General features: G+C 45.4%; 1 protein-coding gene across 1 annotated transcript; it reads left to right on the forward strand.

Moving 5' to 3' along the window:
* Positions 1–6,733: 6,733 nt before the first annotated feature.
* On the forward strand, positions 6,734–13,093 carry LOC127784570 (uncharacterized). Its single transcript, XM_052311901.1, has 4 exons — positions 6,734–7,064; positions 10,426–10,543; positions 10,618–10,846; positions 12,772–13,093. The coding sequence occupies exons 1-4, from the start codon at positions 6,913–6,915 to the stop codon at positions 12,798–12,800; spliced, it is 528 nt and encodes a 175-aa protein (XP_052167861.1). The 5' UTR covers positions 6,734–6,912; the 3' UTR covers positions 12,801–13,093.
* The last annotated feature ends 4,377 nt before the right edge of the window (positions 13,094–17,470 follow it).

Genomic DNA, 17,470 nt, shown 5'->3' on the forward strand with positions numbered 1-17,470 from the left:
GTGGTGAAAACAATAGGAGGCACCTTCAAGCATGCTTGTCAGAGGGCCGCTTACATGATGATGGCCAGGATAAGGGAGCTGCATGACCATAACCTCCACAACACTGCTTACCACTACCACCCTCGTCATGGCAGTTCTGCTGACGTCAGCACCTTCAAGTCACCGTCTGAGGAGAACGACACAGTTGACGAAAAATCCGCGCTTGGCCAATGGTTCCGGAACTGTGTTGGCGCGAACTAAGTCAACGAACACAACGACCTGGGAGATTTTCTTAGCTCCAATGTAGGTCTAAAGGTTGATGAGATGCGGGCATGGCTTTGATCCTGCAAGTGACAAGATATACAAATAGAAAATCAATGAGCCGATTGGCCGACAAGCCGATAGAGTAATTCCAGCCGATTCCGATACCAGCCGATAGCGATAGGGTTTTGAGCTAATGGCTATATGCTTGATGTAGAGTCTGACACTTGATGTAAATAATGATATAAAGACAATCGGCTGATGATGATAAATAAAATATAATCCAGTAGAAACCAATTGGCTAACAATGATATGATAGAATAAGCAACGAATCGAAGGTTAAAGCATGAATCGGCTGAAGGTCCGATGTCATAAAATCCACGAGATTAGATAAATAGTGAAACATGTGTTGCGATCGGCTAAACCAAACTTGTATGTAATCCTTACAAGCCAATGCGACATCTAGATACCTCAACGGCTGAAACCCCGATGAAACCCTTATTGACAATAAAAAAGCAGGGTAGAGATTAGGGTCTAAACACGACTTAGTAGATCAAACTTAACTGATGTAGCACTAAGTATGAAAAGAAACATAATATCTAGACAATCAAGCCCTTGACTGATTTTCAGGGTGGTAGATACCTTAGTTAATCTAATCTAGCAAGATAATTTAGCCGATATCAACATAAACCCCTAAAACGAATCTCAGCTGATATGATCAAATTAAGATGCTTAACTAGATTAACTAAGATATATGATAAATAGGTAGGAAAATATATCAACTAAACCAGAGCAATCCAAGAGGTCGAATGTGCTGATGCAACCTTGAATAACGCCAATGTAGCCAATACAATTGCCAGGGGCTGGCGGAACGTAGGACTTACCCCTTCGCCGGAGATCGAAAACCGATGCAAACCCTGCATCTGGTGCCAAGTTCCGCCGCGATAAGTAAAAACCTCGGTAAAGAGGGTGGAGATGCGCCGAGAGTAGTTGTATTGATCTGTGAATAGTTTACAATGACCCCAGGTGTACATATTTATACCCATAGGTAGATACTAGTCCTTCTCGGACAAGAAAGAAACTTTCCTAAAGATAAAAGGAAAACATAAAGTCCTTATTGGACACTAAACACAGTTTCCTAAAGATAAAACTAAACTAACAAACTCTTCCTAATTAATAGATAAACTGCCATGCCGCATCCTCCTTGAACTCGGTCACTTCTGGATAAGTTTCCTTTAATAGATTAATTTCCTTAACCGAATATAGTAAGAATCCGACTATTGGCGACTTGATAATTCCCATCAGCCGATTCTAGGACTCTAAAGCCGATAATGACTCGAGACCGATCATGACTTTGGAGCTTAGCAAATTTCACCGTTAATAGACACCACCTTTGGACGCATGTGCTTTGTGATGAAGAGTTTATACAAGGTCAGTGCTGATACCAACTTGTTACGCCTAGAAATTCATGAACCAAAATCCCCAAGCAGAATGTTCATTGGAACCCCTGTCCAGGACCGGCCAGGGTACACAAACGACAAAATTGATACACATATCCACGTCTTACAAACATAATAAAGTTTTACATATGGAATGAAATTAAAAGCAAGCTAAACTAGATTACTTGACGCTCGCAACGTGACGACTCCACTCTCACTCTATATGCATCCTTAACGGCAACGACGAGCCTACTTCTCCGAGTAACCTTCATCTGAAAAGTACTCTGCCTCTGAGGTAGGGAAGATAGAGCAAGACTGAATACTACCTAATGTACTCAGCAAGTCATACCAAGAGGAGGTATGATGCAAGGTAATTCCAAAGGAGGCTAGGGGTTATTTGCATAAAGCGCTTAAAAGCAGAAGTTGAAAGTAGGAAAACTACTAAAGTAAATTAAGCAATATTAATCATCTATGTCAAACGCTACACAACATTACAACAGGCCCAACCAACCACCTGAACTAAACCAGTTCCATTTAAGTCGAATTATTAAGGGTGAGACTAATCACGGTGAGTCTGGTTGATCTCCCATAACCGCGGGCACAACTATCCGAATAGTTTTACTCTGATTAGAGGTGTACAACTGTACCCACAAGACACAGCCCCACGACACGTTTCCGTGCGCTGACATGCCACCATGATATACCAGAAAGAGACTGTGACAGGACCCATCGCATAACCCTCCCTAACCAATCATACCCACTTCAGGTTTTGCCACCACCTTTATAACCATGGCGGGCTACCCCATCCTGTGCCTAGGTGAATCCGGAAGCCGCAAAAGCCATCACATGGCCCATCCAAAGTCCATCACGCTCACCCTTCCGGTGGTACGTCAGCTAGGGAAAAGCTACACTACAAGCCCAGCCATTGACCGCACTGGCTTGTGGTAAGCACGGTAATTCTTCCAGCGTAACCCACGAACCGGTCCTTAATTGCCATGTCCCCGCTAGGCCCTCCGACGTGGCCAACTTGTAGAAACTAGGACGCCGCCACAAGAGGATGAGAATCTAGAGCGTGCTTGCGCCGATTGCTCGAGTGATTTCGACAAGGGGATACCTAAACGATGTCTCCAACGAGAGAAGTGATGGAAAACCGCCGCCGCCATCCATCAAGGTCTCAAAAGAGCCAAGACTGGGCTTTCGCCCGGCAACCACCCTTGAGGGGTGAGACGGCATGACAACGCCCTTAGGAGGGGGAATGACACTCGAGCGCCATCGTTGTCAGTCCGGCAAAGGCCGGGCTGGGATTTCAAAAGCCGCTCACCACCTACGAGTCCATGGCTGACGCACCAATGCTCCACCACCACCCAACCTCTACCGACATGTGGGACCCCTCCACTGGCGCCCCCGCCGGCCAGCCGTCATGCGCCGTAGACCGCGCCACACCCACCAGCAGCTCCTCCTCATACCGTGGTCGCCTCCTCCACCACCAACAGTGCCTCATCGTGCCACATCGGTCTCCTCCACTGCCGGACGCACCTCATTGTGCCAAGCCGACCTCCTGCCACCGGCCGCGCCTCAGGCGCCAAACTGGCCTCCACAGCTGCTGGCCGCACCTCCTCACGTTGTGCCTCTCTGCGCCGAGCCGGCCTTCGACCCCTCCTCCAATTGCTGCGCGCCAGCCAGATGCAGCCGTCTGCCACGCCCCTGGCTAGCCATCCGAGACCGCCGTGCCTCCTCCCGCCACAGCCACGGCCACGGTCGCCACAGCAACCACAGCCACAGCCGCCGCAGCCCCAGTCCTCCGCCTCCTGGGCTCCGCCACCGCCGTTGTCGCTCCACCACCAACCGCGCCGTCATCGCCACCCCATCGCCGTGAAGAAGGCCACCGCAAGCATGCCGTCCTCCACCTTCGTAGCTTCTCCGGATCCAACAGCCTCCGACGCCCGCCACCGACGTCCACTCACCGGCCCGCTCGCATCGGCGACCCGCCTCGAGCCGCCGGCCTGCCACAGCCTGCCGCTGGGCACAACAGCAGTGCCTTTGTGCCTGCTACGGCCACCCGTGCCTCCGCTACCTACTGCCGCCAACTCCGCATCGCCGAGGCCGCCAACTCCATCCACAACCTCCACTCAGCTGACGCTGCCAACTCCACGCCGCCGACCCCGCCAACTCGACGACCCGGCTCTCCGCTGCCCGGAGCAACAGATCCGACCATAGGGGGACCGGATCCGTGCATTCCGGCGCCGGATCTGGAAACTGCCATCGGATCTTCCTCGGTGTTGGCGCCTTGCCCTGAGCTCCATCTTGCTGGCACCCCGACCGCCTTGACCGCGAGCGAGGGAGAGAGAGCCCGCCGCCGCTGTCCTTGCAGCCACCTGGCTTTGCCGGCAGCGGCGAGACGGGGGAGGGGAGGAGAGGGGTGGAGGTGGCGCGGCTTGTTTCGCCAGCCGCGCCACCCCCGGGGCACAGCGACCGGGCGTCTTGAACTACTGAAGAAAGATCATGATCATAGCCACCATGGTATTTTCCCCATAGTGAGCTAGTTGATCTAAGCATGGCTAAGCATCATATTAGATCCCAATTTATCAAAGGCATGTGGTAAACAACATATGGCTGAGTAATAGGAACCATCCACATGACAATGTAAAATAATGCAATTTAAATAGAAAGCAAGATGTTTGCAATATAGGTATAATATGTTCAATGAGGGATGCATGACTTGCCTTGCTCCTGTGCTGCTAGAACCTCTGCAACCACTTCATAATAGACGAGAGCGTCGAAACTACCGGAATCTAAGCGACAAACAAAGCACATAAGCAAAACGGGCTATAAGACTACTGAAACAGGAAACAAACCACTTTTAATGGATTCTAGGCATTTTTATGAATTTACTGAGACTTGAATGGACTTAAACGAAGCTCGGATGAATTAGATATGAAATTTAGAAGATTCACTATGTTTTTACTATAAACAGAACAATCCTTAATCAATTACTGCGTATTAAAGCCGGATGTTGATGTCAGCAAGGGGAGAGGCAGCACCGACATGCGGGTCCCATCCATCAGTGACACAACGCCCGGTCCACTGTGGAACGGGACCACCGCGACAGTCCATTGCCGGTCCACGGGGATAGGGGCTCGGCTCGGGACGAGCCGGCTAGGTGATGGCGGCACGGGAGCGAGCGGCGAGTGGCGGCGGCGCCCACCGGAGAGCAGCGATGTGGCAAGGAGAGAGAGGAGGAAAAGAGGAGGGCCTCACCGACGACGACAGCGACCGATGCGGAGTGGACGACAACGAAGGCGGCAAGGGGCGAACGGGCTCCGGAGCAACCTTGGGAAGGAGATGAGAGGGGTTAGAGGGAGGGAGAGAGAGAGAGAGAGAGAGGCCACGGCGGCAAGCATTGCCAGCCGTAGACGGTGGGCATGCAGAGCTCATCGGCGAACCGAGGGAGGACGGTTCCGGCGGTGGAAGACGACGGGGGAACGACGGCTGAGGTAGCTCTCGACCTCGCGAACCCGATGGAGGCGACAGCGCGGCTTGGCGCAGCTAGCGATGGCTGGAGACGACAGCGGCGGGAGTGACGGTGTGGGCGCGATTTAGGGCACGGGAGCAAGCGACGAAAGAGGGAAACAGAGGAGGGGAGCACATGTATCATTTATATAGCGGTGGGGCTCGGATGTGGCAAGTAGGGGGCAGATTTTGCGACGGACATGGGAGAGAGAGAGACGACGGTCGGATTCGAAAATCGAATCCCGCCGATTTTGAGGAGAACCACGTGCGGCGAGAGTGGTGGAGGTGGTTCCGGGTAGTGGGGTGCATCAGGTGCACGGAGAGGGCGGAGTGGGGCGCCTCCCTGACTTGTTATTTTGAGATGTAAACCTTAGATATATATAAATTTTGTACGTTTCAACCCTTGGAAAGAGGGGTGTGTGATATAGAGGGGCATGGGGGCCTTCGGGACTCTAAGCAGAGTAGCTCCTGACCGCGAACCCCTGCCCTGCCACCCCTGCCCTGCCACGCGGTTATTTTAAATAATAGCTAAACAATGTTTTCTTTATGTGACGAGAATATAACCTCGGGTCCCCAAGGAAATGGGTACCTAGTTCTCATTTCACCAACAGTGGTTAATGTGCAAAATGGGCCTAGCGTTAGCAGGAATCATATTGTATCTGATGGCTGATATTTGAGATGAGGAACGATCAAACGGCTATAGCATTTTTAGTAAATTCCCTGTATATCATTGGAAACTCACTCAATCCTGCTCATATCCCTAATATTTATCTGATCCCTTCTATACCACTAAAATTTTAACTTGATCCTTCTATGATCATACTGTTATATTTTCTTTCATTTCACTGTTAAGTTTGTTTGCAAATATCGTTTATCCCGTGACGATGTAGGTTTGAATATAAACTTAAAAAACAATTGAAAATTAAATTTAAAATTTTATTTGAATGCTTAGTATGTGCATTTTATGAAACTAATGAGACTAAATAATTAGTGCAGGAAATGTTAACATAAAATTTGAAAATAAAAATGTAATAAATTGAAATTTTTATTTAATATTTTAATAGGATAATGACTTTTTATTGCGAACGTCATAAAAAATGAGGAGCATCCGTAAAAAAGAATTGTGAGCATTATTAGACCCATCTTGAATACTCCTCATTTTGTAGAACTTTTTAATAAATAAAATAAATACATATTGTTTTTCTTTCATTATCTAAAAAAATTTGTGATAAATAATGTGTCGCACAATAAACTTATAACTATAATAGTCTTATGTAATAAACTTTTACATTTCAATAATATAATTCATAAATTTTAATGTTTATCCATGTGTAATAATAATATTTTTTGTAAAAATTAGACGGTCAACTAATAATAAACTGACGGGAGGGCATGGAATAAATCAAAATCAAATTTTGGGACTTCAAAAGAAATTTTCTCTTTTTTTTGTTATGATGGGACTATACGTAATTGCAGATACAAATTATAGGGTTCAGGTACAAATCAGATCCTATTATAGGGTTCAGGTACAAATCCGATCCTATCAAGTGCGTGCGTGCGAGGGATTGTGGCTTGATAAGATCGTCCGGACCTGACGGGAGAAGGCGTGGGTTCGTGCGACGGGACCTCGATTCGTCCATCCAGCTTCCACTACCCCTCCGCGCGCTGCCTAGATCTTTCCTCTCTCTCGCACCCTCTTATTGGCGGAGGAGGAGGAGGAGGGATGGTGCGGGAGGTTGCGGAGAGCTGTGTCGACGGGGTGGTGATGGAGATGGTGGCGGCCTACTGCGGCCGCTTCTACGCCGCCAAGCCGGAGCTCGCCGCCCGCCGCATCGAGGCCATCGGCTTCCAGGTCGGCCACCAGCTCACGGAGAGGTAAACGAATCTCTCTCTCTCTCTCTTGCTGGATGGATCTGCTGCTGCGCCCCTCCCCCGATCTTTCCGGCGAGTCCGCCGACGAGGGCCTCAGATCTTCTCAGTCGGCAGTCGCTATCGGTTCTTGCTGACTCCGATAAATTTTGAAATGTTGCTTTTAGTCGCCCTAAATAAGGGCTTATTAATCAGATTTCGCAACAATATCGAGCCTTAGACTTGATCGCGAAGCACTTCTTGTCTTTGGGAGCAGGAGTGCAGGGCCTTGCCTACAATCAAAATTTGGGTTAATTGGATCCGCTATTATAAATTTCACGGTTTAGAAAAATACCATTACTATTTGGTACCATTGCCATTGCAATTTCATAAGTATTATCACTACAGACCTTTTCATAACATTTTTTGTTTTTTAAGACCAAATTACCCCCTCTTCTTCCTTCTTCCTTCCCCTCTCTCCTCTCTTCCAGCCGACGAACTCGTATGAGCTCAGCAGCTCATGCCGCAGGCTGCAGCGCTGGAAGAGCCGCCGCGCAGGACACTGCTGCCGATGGAGCTGAAGGAGAGTGGCATAGAGTTGTGAGAGCTTGCTTGCACTCATTTAAGCTAGGATTCAGTAATGTCGTGCAGAAACGTACAACATCCGTTGGCCTATGTAGTGTGTCATTGTGTATATGCAGAGACGTACGGGACATGCATTTGCTGCAAGTATTCAGTGACTGAACCATGCCAGGTAGGAGTGTATGTGTATACAGGCTAGTTCCTATATGCTGTGTCGTATGGTAGGGCACAGCACCTCAACCGGATCACGCCTCCAACAATGTGGCAAACGCTCTTGCCGTCTACAACAGCCTTTCTAGCACACCGTCGTCGACGTGAACGGACCAACTGCTGCCGGCAGCCTCTCTGAACTCTGCCGAGACTGCAGTCCTCGCCGTGCAGTCCAGCACCGTGGCCGGCTACACAATTTCGTCAGAGTTTGTTAAGCTGGACTACAGGAGATTGGGGGAAAATAAGTAGATGAGGGTAGAAGAAAGGGACAATTTGGTCCTAAAAACTCAGGGTTAATTGGATCCATGCCATTATAAATTTTTTAGTTTTGACGTATGCAATTACTATTCAACTATTCAGAGTCATACCATTACAATTTTTCAGGTGTGGAAATATATCACTACATACCCCTTTGATGTGTTTCACAAAATTTTTAGACCAAAATGCCCTCATCTTCTTCCTTTGTCTCATCCCATCTCCTGTAGTCCTGTTAATCTTCTTCCTCCTATTTTTCCCCTTCCGGATCTGAATCTGGCAACTTGTCTTCTTCCTTCTCATTTCCTCTGTCGGCCATGATGCCAGTGTTGTGCTGCGCCATCTAGTTCCTCTTATTCCCTTCGCCGGCCAACCAAGGAGCGGAGCTCGTCGTCGGCGCATCGTTGTGGAAGGTGCTGCTGGTGTTGTTCGCCTGCGGCGACTTCACCATGGCACGTGGTCGTCGATGGGCACACGCTGTCCATGATCTGACAGAGTGACCTTTTTCATGTGTAATCTCAAACTGAACATCCTTTTTTATGTGCCTAATTGAGTTGGTCAAACATCCCAAAATCCATTCCACTAGCTTCTGCCGAGCAGCAAGCAACCAACTACCAGACTACCAGTACGTCCTTCAACAGCAGGAAACCAACCATGTGCAAGAAATGGGAAGAAGAAGAAGATGAACAGCAGACAGGTCGGGTAGCTCTGACCAGCTGCTGCAGTTTCGTGTATATGGGGCTGGTGGCCGGCGCCACCGGGACCAACACCATCGAGCAATGGCGGTTGGCTCGGACTAGGTGCTGCGGCATCCAGATCCGATGAGCCTGAACCCAACGCCATCTTTGGCACAGCCGACTCGAGCCAGCCTGTCCCAATCGGCAACCCCTTGCACTGAACTTGCAGCAAGAATTGAGAGAAAGAAGATGTACAGGAGAGATGGAAGGACACCAAGGAAGAAGAGGAGGGCATTTTGGTCTAAGAATTTTGTTAAACACATTGAAGGGGTATGTAGTGGTATATTTTCAATACCTGGAAAATTGTAATGGCATAGCTCTTAATAGTTGAATGGTAATGGCATATGTCAGAACTGAAAAAATGCTGTGAAAGGGTATATAGCGGCATATCTCTTAACACTTGTAAAATTGTAATGGCATGATTTCAAATAGATGAATAATAATGGTATATTTCCAAACTGCGAAATTTACAGTGGCATAGATCCAATTAACCCACCATATATATTCCACAATTCCAAATGTTCATTCCATAAGTTTTAACTTCAGTACATGTCTAGTATTTCGAACAGGTCACTTGTTTAACCGTTTACTGATGTGTATACAAATTTGTAATTCTAGACAGTTTATCTATTCTCTTGACTGGTACTGTTGTATCAGCCTTTATTAATAGATCGCATAACTGGATGCCGCCAGCACCAATGTTCTGTCAGACAGGGTAAAAAATATATCACATGATTACAGCCATACGGAGTATATATTTTTATTTAAACAAGTACAACTCTTTTTTACTGCATACCTGGCTTTCAGTGTAGGGATCCGAAAATGTTATCACTTTGAACTGCAGTATATCCTCAAATATGGTGGGTACTGGATAGGTTCATCTCATATAGCCTTGGAGATCTAGATAACATAGATCATTCTGGAGTTAATTACTCCCCGGCATTCTTCTTGAAATTGATGATATATTTCCTAAACTTTTGTGTGTGTGTGTGCGGGAACTTCAAAGGACTCAATGAGCTGAAACAGTTGATTGAAGAACCTTTGTACCGATACTTTGATTCATATGCGACAGAGTTTAATAATGCTTACATTTTATCGTATGGACATTTTCTCGTGCAATATGTATGCTCATTATTACGAAAATCCTATATTCCTTCAGTAACCATTGACATCCTTAGTTAAAAGGATAGGGTATGTTTGATCGATGATTGGGTGCTTGTTTATGACTAATTTCTTGAGCAAAGAATTTTGAAGCTAACTATAAAAAAGGTTCAACCCGTATTAATCATTTACAAATGTTTATGATGTTTGTAATTATTTACAAAACAAAAATGCTACTTAGCAATTTTAGTTATAGTTTATTCTCCTTTTATTTTACTTTTTTCAGAAATGTGTTTGCAATTGTTTATATAATGGAAGTTTCATTTTAATTGCTAATTAAATTTTGTATGTTTTTATTGCCCTCAGTCATTTATTGATTGTTTCCTGAAGTATCATATTCTTGAGCACAAATGTAACTGCTGTCTGAATTGCATATGTGTATTGGGTTCTTACCTCCACTCCTTGTAGTGCTGCGATTAACCATAATTTCTGTTCAAAATCAGATATACCATGGAGCGCCCTCGATTTAGTGATCATCTTGAAGCAATCAAATTTATCTGCAAAGACTTTTGGTCAGAGCTATTCAAGAAGCAGATTGACAATCTTAAAACTAATCATAGGGTAATGAATTTAAAATTCGTACCTTATTTTGCGCTTGTGACAGAACTGATGTTACTTGACTTCCCTATATGCAGGGAACATTTGTTCTTCAAGATAACCGTTTCCGGTGGCTTACTCGTGTTTCTATAGATCCATCTGTAGAGAGCATGGATGCAACTGACAATGACTCTGCAACACTAGGGGATAGCGCAGCCCAAACAACAAGCATGCTTCTGTACTTTCCATGCGGGATAATAAGAGGTGCCTTGACCAATTTGGGTATTTCGTGTTCTGTCACTGCAGACATGTCCAACCTTCCAGCATGTGAGTTGCACTACTCCTTTTCATGACCTTTACTTTGCATGCAACTCCATGAGGTTGCAAAATGCACTGGATGGTACTCCTTCTGTTTTCATATAATTACTGCCATTAGCTTTATTTTTCAAACTCATTAAACATGGAATACCTCAAGGGAAAAATATTAAAGTATTTTGAATGATAAATGTTATAGTATTATTCTTTCCTACTAACTAAAAAAATTAAAATACTACTTGTCAAATGTTGAATAGTATAGTCATGCTCATTGCTGTTAAAAAAGGCTGGGCCAGTACTTGAATTAAGAAAATCAGATCAGATAATGCTCAACATGAGTGTCTCCATATGAGAAATTATTTGGTGAAAAATCTTTTGGTGAATATGATGGATAAGATTTTCATTGTGGATATTTAGTATCTCAGATTGAATAACCTTATCACTTGATCACACAAGCATATTCAAAAGCACTCTCATGTGGCCATCATTGATGCCCCAATCATCAAAACCAAGCAGAGAATTTTGAGACCACCTGATCAGGTAGCAAGTTCCAGCTTAGCTGCTTAGGATAGATATGTCAGGAAGAAGCAGCTAGTATCTTTCTAGATGATTTTGATTTCATCCAGATCCAGTTCACGCAGCAAACAAAGTCTTCCATATGCACCGTATGTGGCATCGACAAAAAATAAGTATCCCACCTGCCATTCTTATGGACCACTGGACATGCCTCCCTTCTTTAGCGTTATTTGGCTGCTTGGAGCCTGCTTACTTAGTGAACTGTTTGGGGAGCTCCTTGCTAAGGGTGCAAGGGGATTCTCTTCCTATTCCTCGACTAAATCCTTTCTGCTGATCTGTTAAAAAAAATAGTATCTATTTCCGTTTGCCTTTCCTAGAAGGTTGTTCAAATGTTTGTAGAGATATTCTTCTTGTCATGGTCTTTTTGTTTCTGTACTCTTTTTAATGGGATTTTTTTTTCAGTCCACAGCTTATATGTATTGAGCTGAAAGAGAAATTCATTTTGTTCATTGAAATGTGGAAGTAATATTCGTACAATGAATATTTGAAATCCCCTAGGGGGAAAGGGCCGTAATAAATATAACTCCATTCCAAATTTAAGGCATTTTAGTTTTGTCCTAGGTGAACATCTCTAACTCTGACCAAGTTATAGAAAAATGCACTAACATCTAAAACATCAATTTAATTTCATTGAAATCCACCATGAAATATGTATTGATAGTGCATTAATTGGGTACTCCATCCCATTAAACAAGGCGCAACTGCTTTGTACGCAAAGACCAAGGAAGCTCATGTAACTTGTGAGATGGATGCTGCAGAACTAGAGGCTTTAAACAACCAAAGGAAACCAAAGAATAGCTAGTGCATGCATGCGCATGAACAGAAATTACAGGAGTCAAGAAGGTGCAGCTGCCGTTGCTGCCCTGTATTCTGGGACTTTTGAAAAAAGCAGTTGCGTCTGGTATAATGGGATGGAGAGAGTAGTGTAGATGTTAATATAGGGCCAATTTGGATTGCTACCTACCAAAATTTTGGTAGGGTAGCAAACCAAACACCTCTATTAAAACACTACCTTTGTCATAAATTTGGCTTTGCCCATGAACTTGTGTCTTATGGGTATATTTTAGCTTCAATCCTAATCAACATTTTCGACTCTTTACCCTACAACATTTTGGTAGGGTATCAATACAAACACAGGCCCATATTTTTCTATAAACTTGGTCAAGGTTTGAGAAGTTTGACTTATAACAAAACTAAAATGTCTTATAGTAGTATGGAATGGAGGGAGTACATGACTCTAGGTTAAACTATTCGTTGATGTTTGCAGTTTTGAGAATTATAACATATTTCTCCATTTGTAGTTTTGTACCATAAATTCCCTCTGCCTTTTGCAGCTATGACTATTATGTGAAATATTGCAGGTTCTTTTGTTGTGCGCATAAAGACATGAGCTGCAGATTTTATGCCTGCTTGTTCGATCAAGTGGTTTGAACATTAAAGAGTGCAAGCACGCAATAGCCTGGGAAATACGCCTTGTAGCTGCTCCTTTTTCTTTCTCTTTGTTCTTAGAGGCACCTCTTTACTTACTGACTTCATCATACCTTCCTTTGTGCACATCTTAAGATTGGGTGTAATTTTGTGATCCGTGTGAACAAGAGAAGACAAAATGTAATATTTCTCCTGTGATACTGGCTAGAGCCATGTAATTTTGTTGTCTAGCAGTGGAGAATGTTTTATCTTGTATGTGATGCCCGCGCACAGTCACGATTTACCTGTTTTTATGGTTTCATCGATTTACCCTGTTTAGGGGTGTTTGGTTTGTAACTTGGACGTTGTGGAAACAATAGATCATAGCTGATAGTTTTGTTGTTTGTAAAGCTATCCGTTTCGTAAAGATAATGTACCGCATGGGCTTACCAATCCTGCGAGCCAATTTTTTTTTAAGTGTAACCATTAGCTAGTACACAAGCTCCTTTTAACGGGGCTTTTAACTATTTGCCACTCTTACGAATAGTGCTTAATGATTTTTCACTAGGCCCACATGTCATAGACACATGAGGACCTACATGTCATTGATAGGGTGTGGCAAATCGTTAATTGCCATGTCACAAGAGTGGCAAATAGTTAAATTTCCCCCTTTGAACATGAGTACAATGGCCAGACCACGTTGACGAGGGTATCTTTAGTTTATGCCTCCTTGAACGCATGAATTTTATAGCAAGGATTTTCATTTGAATTAGTTCAATTTTCTTAAAATTCCTCTAATCCCACTGTAGAATCAAGATGTTGATTTAATATACAATTGTTAAAGGTGGGTGTTTATTTGAAAATACGATGAGTAGTGTTTTCGGACTATGATGTGTGATCGAACTGGGAGGCCAGTCAGACTGGAGGGGTGTGATCGGTCTGACCTAGCAAACTCCGGAAGAGAGTTGGTTTTACCAGAGTTTTTATGCGGTCTAACCAGCGACATGGAGGTGGTCCAATTGGCGGTTAGATCGGCGATGTGCAGGGAGTCAGACCGGCGAGAGTACTGCGGTCGAACCAACAGCGATCTAATAGTGTGAACGGCACAACTTCGTCAAGTTTAGGGTAATATTTTAATTCCAAAAAAGATTGGAATTATTTCTCCATAAAAAGATCTAATACTGTGCTTTGGTGTTCCTACCATTCATCTCTCTGGTAGGGTTGGTTCTTATATTCGATCCTACACTCACATTCTGAAGGAGGCCTTGGTAAGTATCTTAATGATCCTTATAATGAATTACTAATTCTATAGTTTAAATATACGGAATTATTTAAATTAGTATAAATTAGGTTTTAAGAATATCATAATTCTTAACGATTTGTCTTAATCTGAAAAATTATGTACGTACCATTTATTATAACTTGTTTCGTTATTAAATGTAATTTAAATATCCTAATCTTAACTAATTAAAAGATTCGTAATTTTCAATCGTCACCGTCCATTTTTTGTTTGTCACTTTCGCGTTCATCCGTTAGGCGTTGCACCCGTCTCTCCACCAAATCGTTACTTTGCATCCTCAGAATCGGACAATGGAAACCAAGTCATAACAAAAGAATCAGCATAAGAATCCAACCTTACACAAGCACCTTTTAAAATCAGTGTTTCACAGCTTCAATACAATCAAATCGGATGCATAACAAAACAAGGGAAAAACAAGAACTCAAGATAAAAAGCAAATCCAAAAATTCCCTAAAAATAGCCTAATCTTTGAACCTGTGGAGGCAGTGACAAGAGACAGGTGGAGAGGAGGGGGGAGGTGACCCCTGGCCGCCGCACGACCGAGCCCCGCGCTGCCGCATAGCCCCACCATGCCATGCCAACCTCCGCATCGCACCGAGCCGCCGCACGACCTTGTCCTTGCCGTCGCCCGGCCGCGACGCCCACGGCTGGCCGCAGTGCCTCACCAGTCTCTGCACCCGCCGCGCCGCCACCGGCCGCCCGACCGGCCAGTGCACCCGCCGGCGCCATCAGGGGAGGAAGGGGAAAGAAAAGGAAAGACAAGGGAGAAGGAAAGAAAAGGAGGTAAAGAAAGAATCTCTAGAGGATTTGCAAAAAGGCCCCTGTGGTTTCCGAAAATTAATCGCATATTCCTCTGCATTGGAAACTTTGCATTTTAAACCCTGAAATTTCTAGAAAATACACAAATCACCCTATGTATTTGGAATATTTGTTTGAATGGCATTATAAATTTGCAAAATCCACTGAAATTATATTTCTGTTATTTATGATTATGAAATTTATTTATCACATTTATGATTATTTATTATTTGTATGCTTTTATTATTTTTAATTAATATCTTTGCGGTAAAATATATAGAATTGCATAAAATATATTGGAATTATTTGCGGGAATTTTAATTAAAGATGACTGACATCGTGAACTAGAAGTTTGCTAAATCTAGAGTATATCTGACATATACATTCAATGTAGAAATTATAATGGACCTAGAAGCTCCATGACACCGTCAAATCAGTGTTCTAATCACTAACTCGATGTGATTGAGCAAGCATTTCTATCTCTCGTTGGTACCTCCAAGCTACTCTAATGAAAGAGTATGTGTCGCGTCCCAAATCGACCCTAAAATACATCCTCTAAATTATGCCTAGAATAATTAAAATGCTTGTGAAAGCCTTCAAAAATTAAAATGTGCAAAGTTAAAAGTCAAATAGGGCTTGGAGGATTTTTGTATATTTCCTAAAAGCCTAAAATGTGTAAATAAATTTTAGTGGAATTTTCAGAGCACAAATAATAATTATTAAGAAATAAACAAAGTTAAAAAGGTTTTATAAAAAGAAAACCCTAAAAATCACCCTCTCCCCTCTAATGGGCCGAATTCGGCCCATCTCCCTCCCCCTCTCTCCTCTCCCCCGCGGCCCACTCGGCCCTCCCCGCGTGCGCCGCTGACGGGCGGGCCCGCCCGCCACCCTCGCTGACGGGTGGGGCCCACCCGTCATCCCCTTCCTCCCGCCGCCGCCGCCGATTCCGCCGTATCCCGCCGTCCCCGCGTGCATTAAAGCGGGGGGGATTATTCCCCGGGATCCCCTCCCCCTTTTCCCCCATTTTTTCCCTCCCTCTCTCCCTCGGATTCGTTTGGAAACCTCTCCCCTAACCTCGCCGGCGCCATTAATGGCGGCCGGGTCTCCTGCGCCCATTTCCCCCTCCTCCGGCCGCCCTCTCTCACTCCCAACCCTATATAAACCCTCCCCGAGCTCCCCACCACCGTTTCCGCCACTCACCGCCCTCTCTCCTCGCCGGAATCGAGCTCGCGCCGTCGCTCTCTCTCTCCGCCGTCGCCGCCGAGCTCCGGTCCGCCGCCGTCGTCGCCCCGGACCACCTCCCACCTCGGCGCTGCCTCCTTCGGCTTCGCCGCATCCTCGCCGACCTCGTCCACCCCTCCCTTTCGCTCGCCGACCGCCGGAGCGCCGTCGACCCCGTCCACCCGAGCCGCGCCGCCGCCTTCCTCCGCTCCGGTCGCTGTTTCCGTCGTCGCCGTCGACCCGGGGTGAGCCATGGACCGCCGCTTCGTTTCCCCCTTTCCCTCCCCTCTCCCGGCCGCCGCTCCGCCGTGCCTATGGCCGCCGCCGGCGACCATAGGGGCGCGGGCGAGCCGCCTCCCGCCGGCCGCGCCGACGTGGCCGCCTCCGGGCGCGCCTAGCGGCTGCTGCATGGGGCCCGGCCGTCAGCCGCCCGCGCCCTCGGGTGCGGCTGACGCGTGGGGCCCACGGCGCCGGCCGGTGTGAGCCGGGTGCACCCGGTCCACCGTGGACCGTGAGGCTGCCGCGTGGGTCCCACTCCCGTGGACCCGGTCCGCGCGCCCTCTCTCCTGGCTAACGCAATAAATATATTTTAAATTAAAATTTAAATGAAGAAATTCGTAAATATTCATTTAAAGAGCATATAAACTTCAAATGGCCATAACTTGGGCATTTGAACTCGGAATTGGACCGTTCAAGTCTCTAATTTTTCCTTAAGAAGTCAAGAACCCATTTTTGTGCTTTGTTTCTGCTTGTTATATGGAGTTTATTAGAGTAAAAGCCCTTTTCTTTTCCGTTGGTCGTGTAGACGCTGCAGCTTCGGAAGATCCGCTCTTCGTGGAGGTTGAAGCCGACGTTTGGGAAAGCGAGCAAGGCAAGTCACATCATTCTTTGAACATATTGGATCCCACTTTGTGAAATTACTTTGATTTAAATTATTGCATTATCGCTTTATTTAAATTCCCGCGTTATCACTGTTTTATTTAGCCATGCCTATTTACCTTTGTTATGACCTTATTATTGTTGTTATTGTTATTATTACCTTGTTCACCCTAGAATAAACAAAACCCCAAGTAGTGGGCACTCTATTCATGGTTCCACTAGTAAGAATTTAGGTAGATGCTTCGCTGATTAATTAGGCAACATTAGGTGGTTTTATAGCTCTAGACTTTGGGAATATTCATATCACCTGGACATATTGGAATGGTTGGATTATTGTGGAATTGGATGCACACCTCCCCCTCTATTCAAAACCCCCAAAATGGTTTTAGGCTGGGCTCGGGGTGCATGGTTTTGATAGTAGCACCTCGGCCACATAAGGACCGGTCTTCGGGCCT

The sequence above is a fragment of the Oryza glaberrima genome, chromosome 9 (assembly GCF_000147395.1).
Source record: "Oryza glaberrima chromosome 9, OglaRS2, whole genome shotgun sequence".
Classification (NCBI taxonomy): Eukaryota; Viridiplantae; Streptophyta; class Magnoliopsida; order Poales; family Poaceae; genus Oryza; species Oryza glaberrima.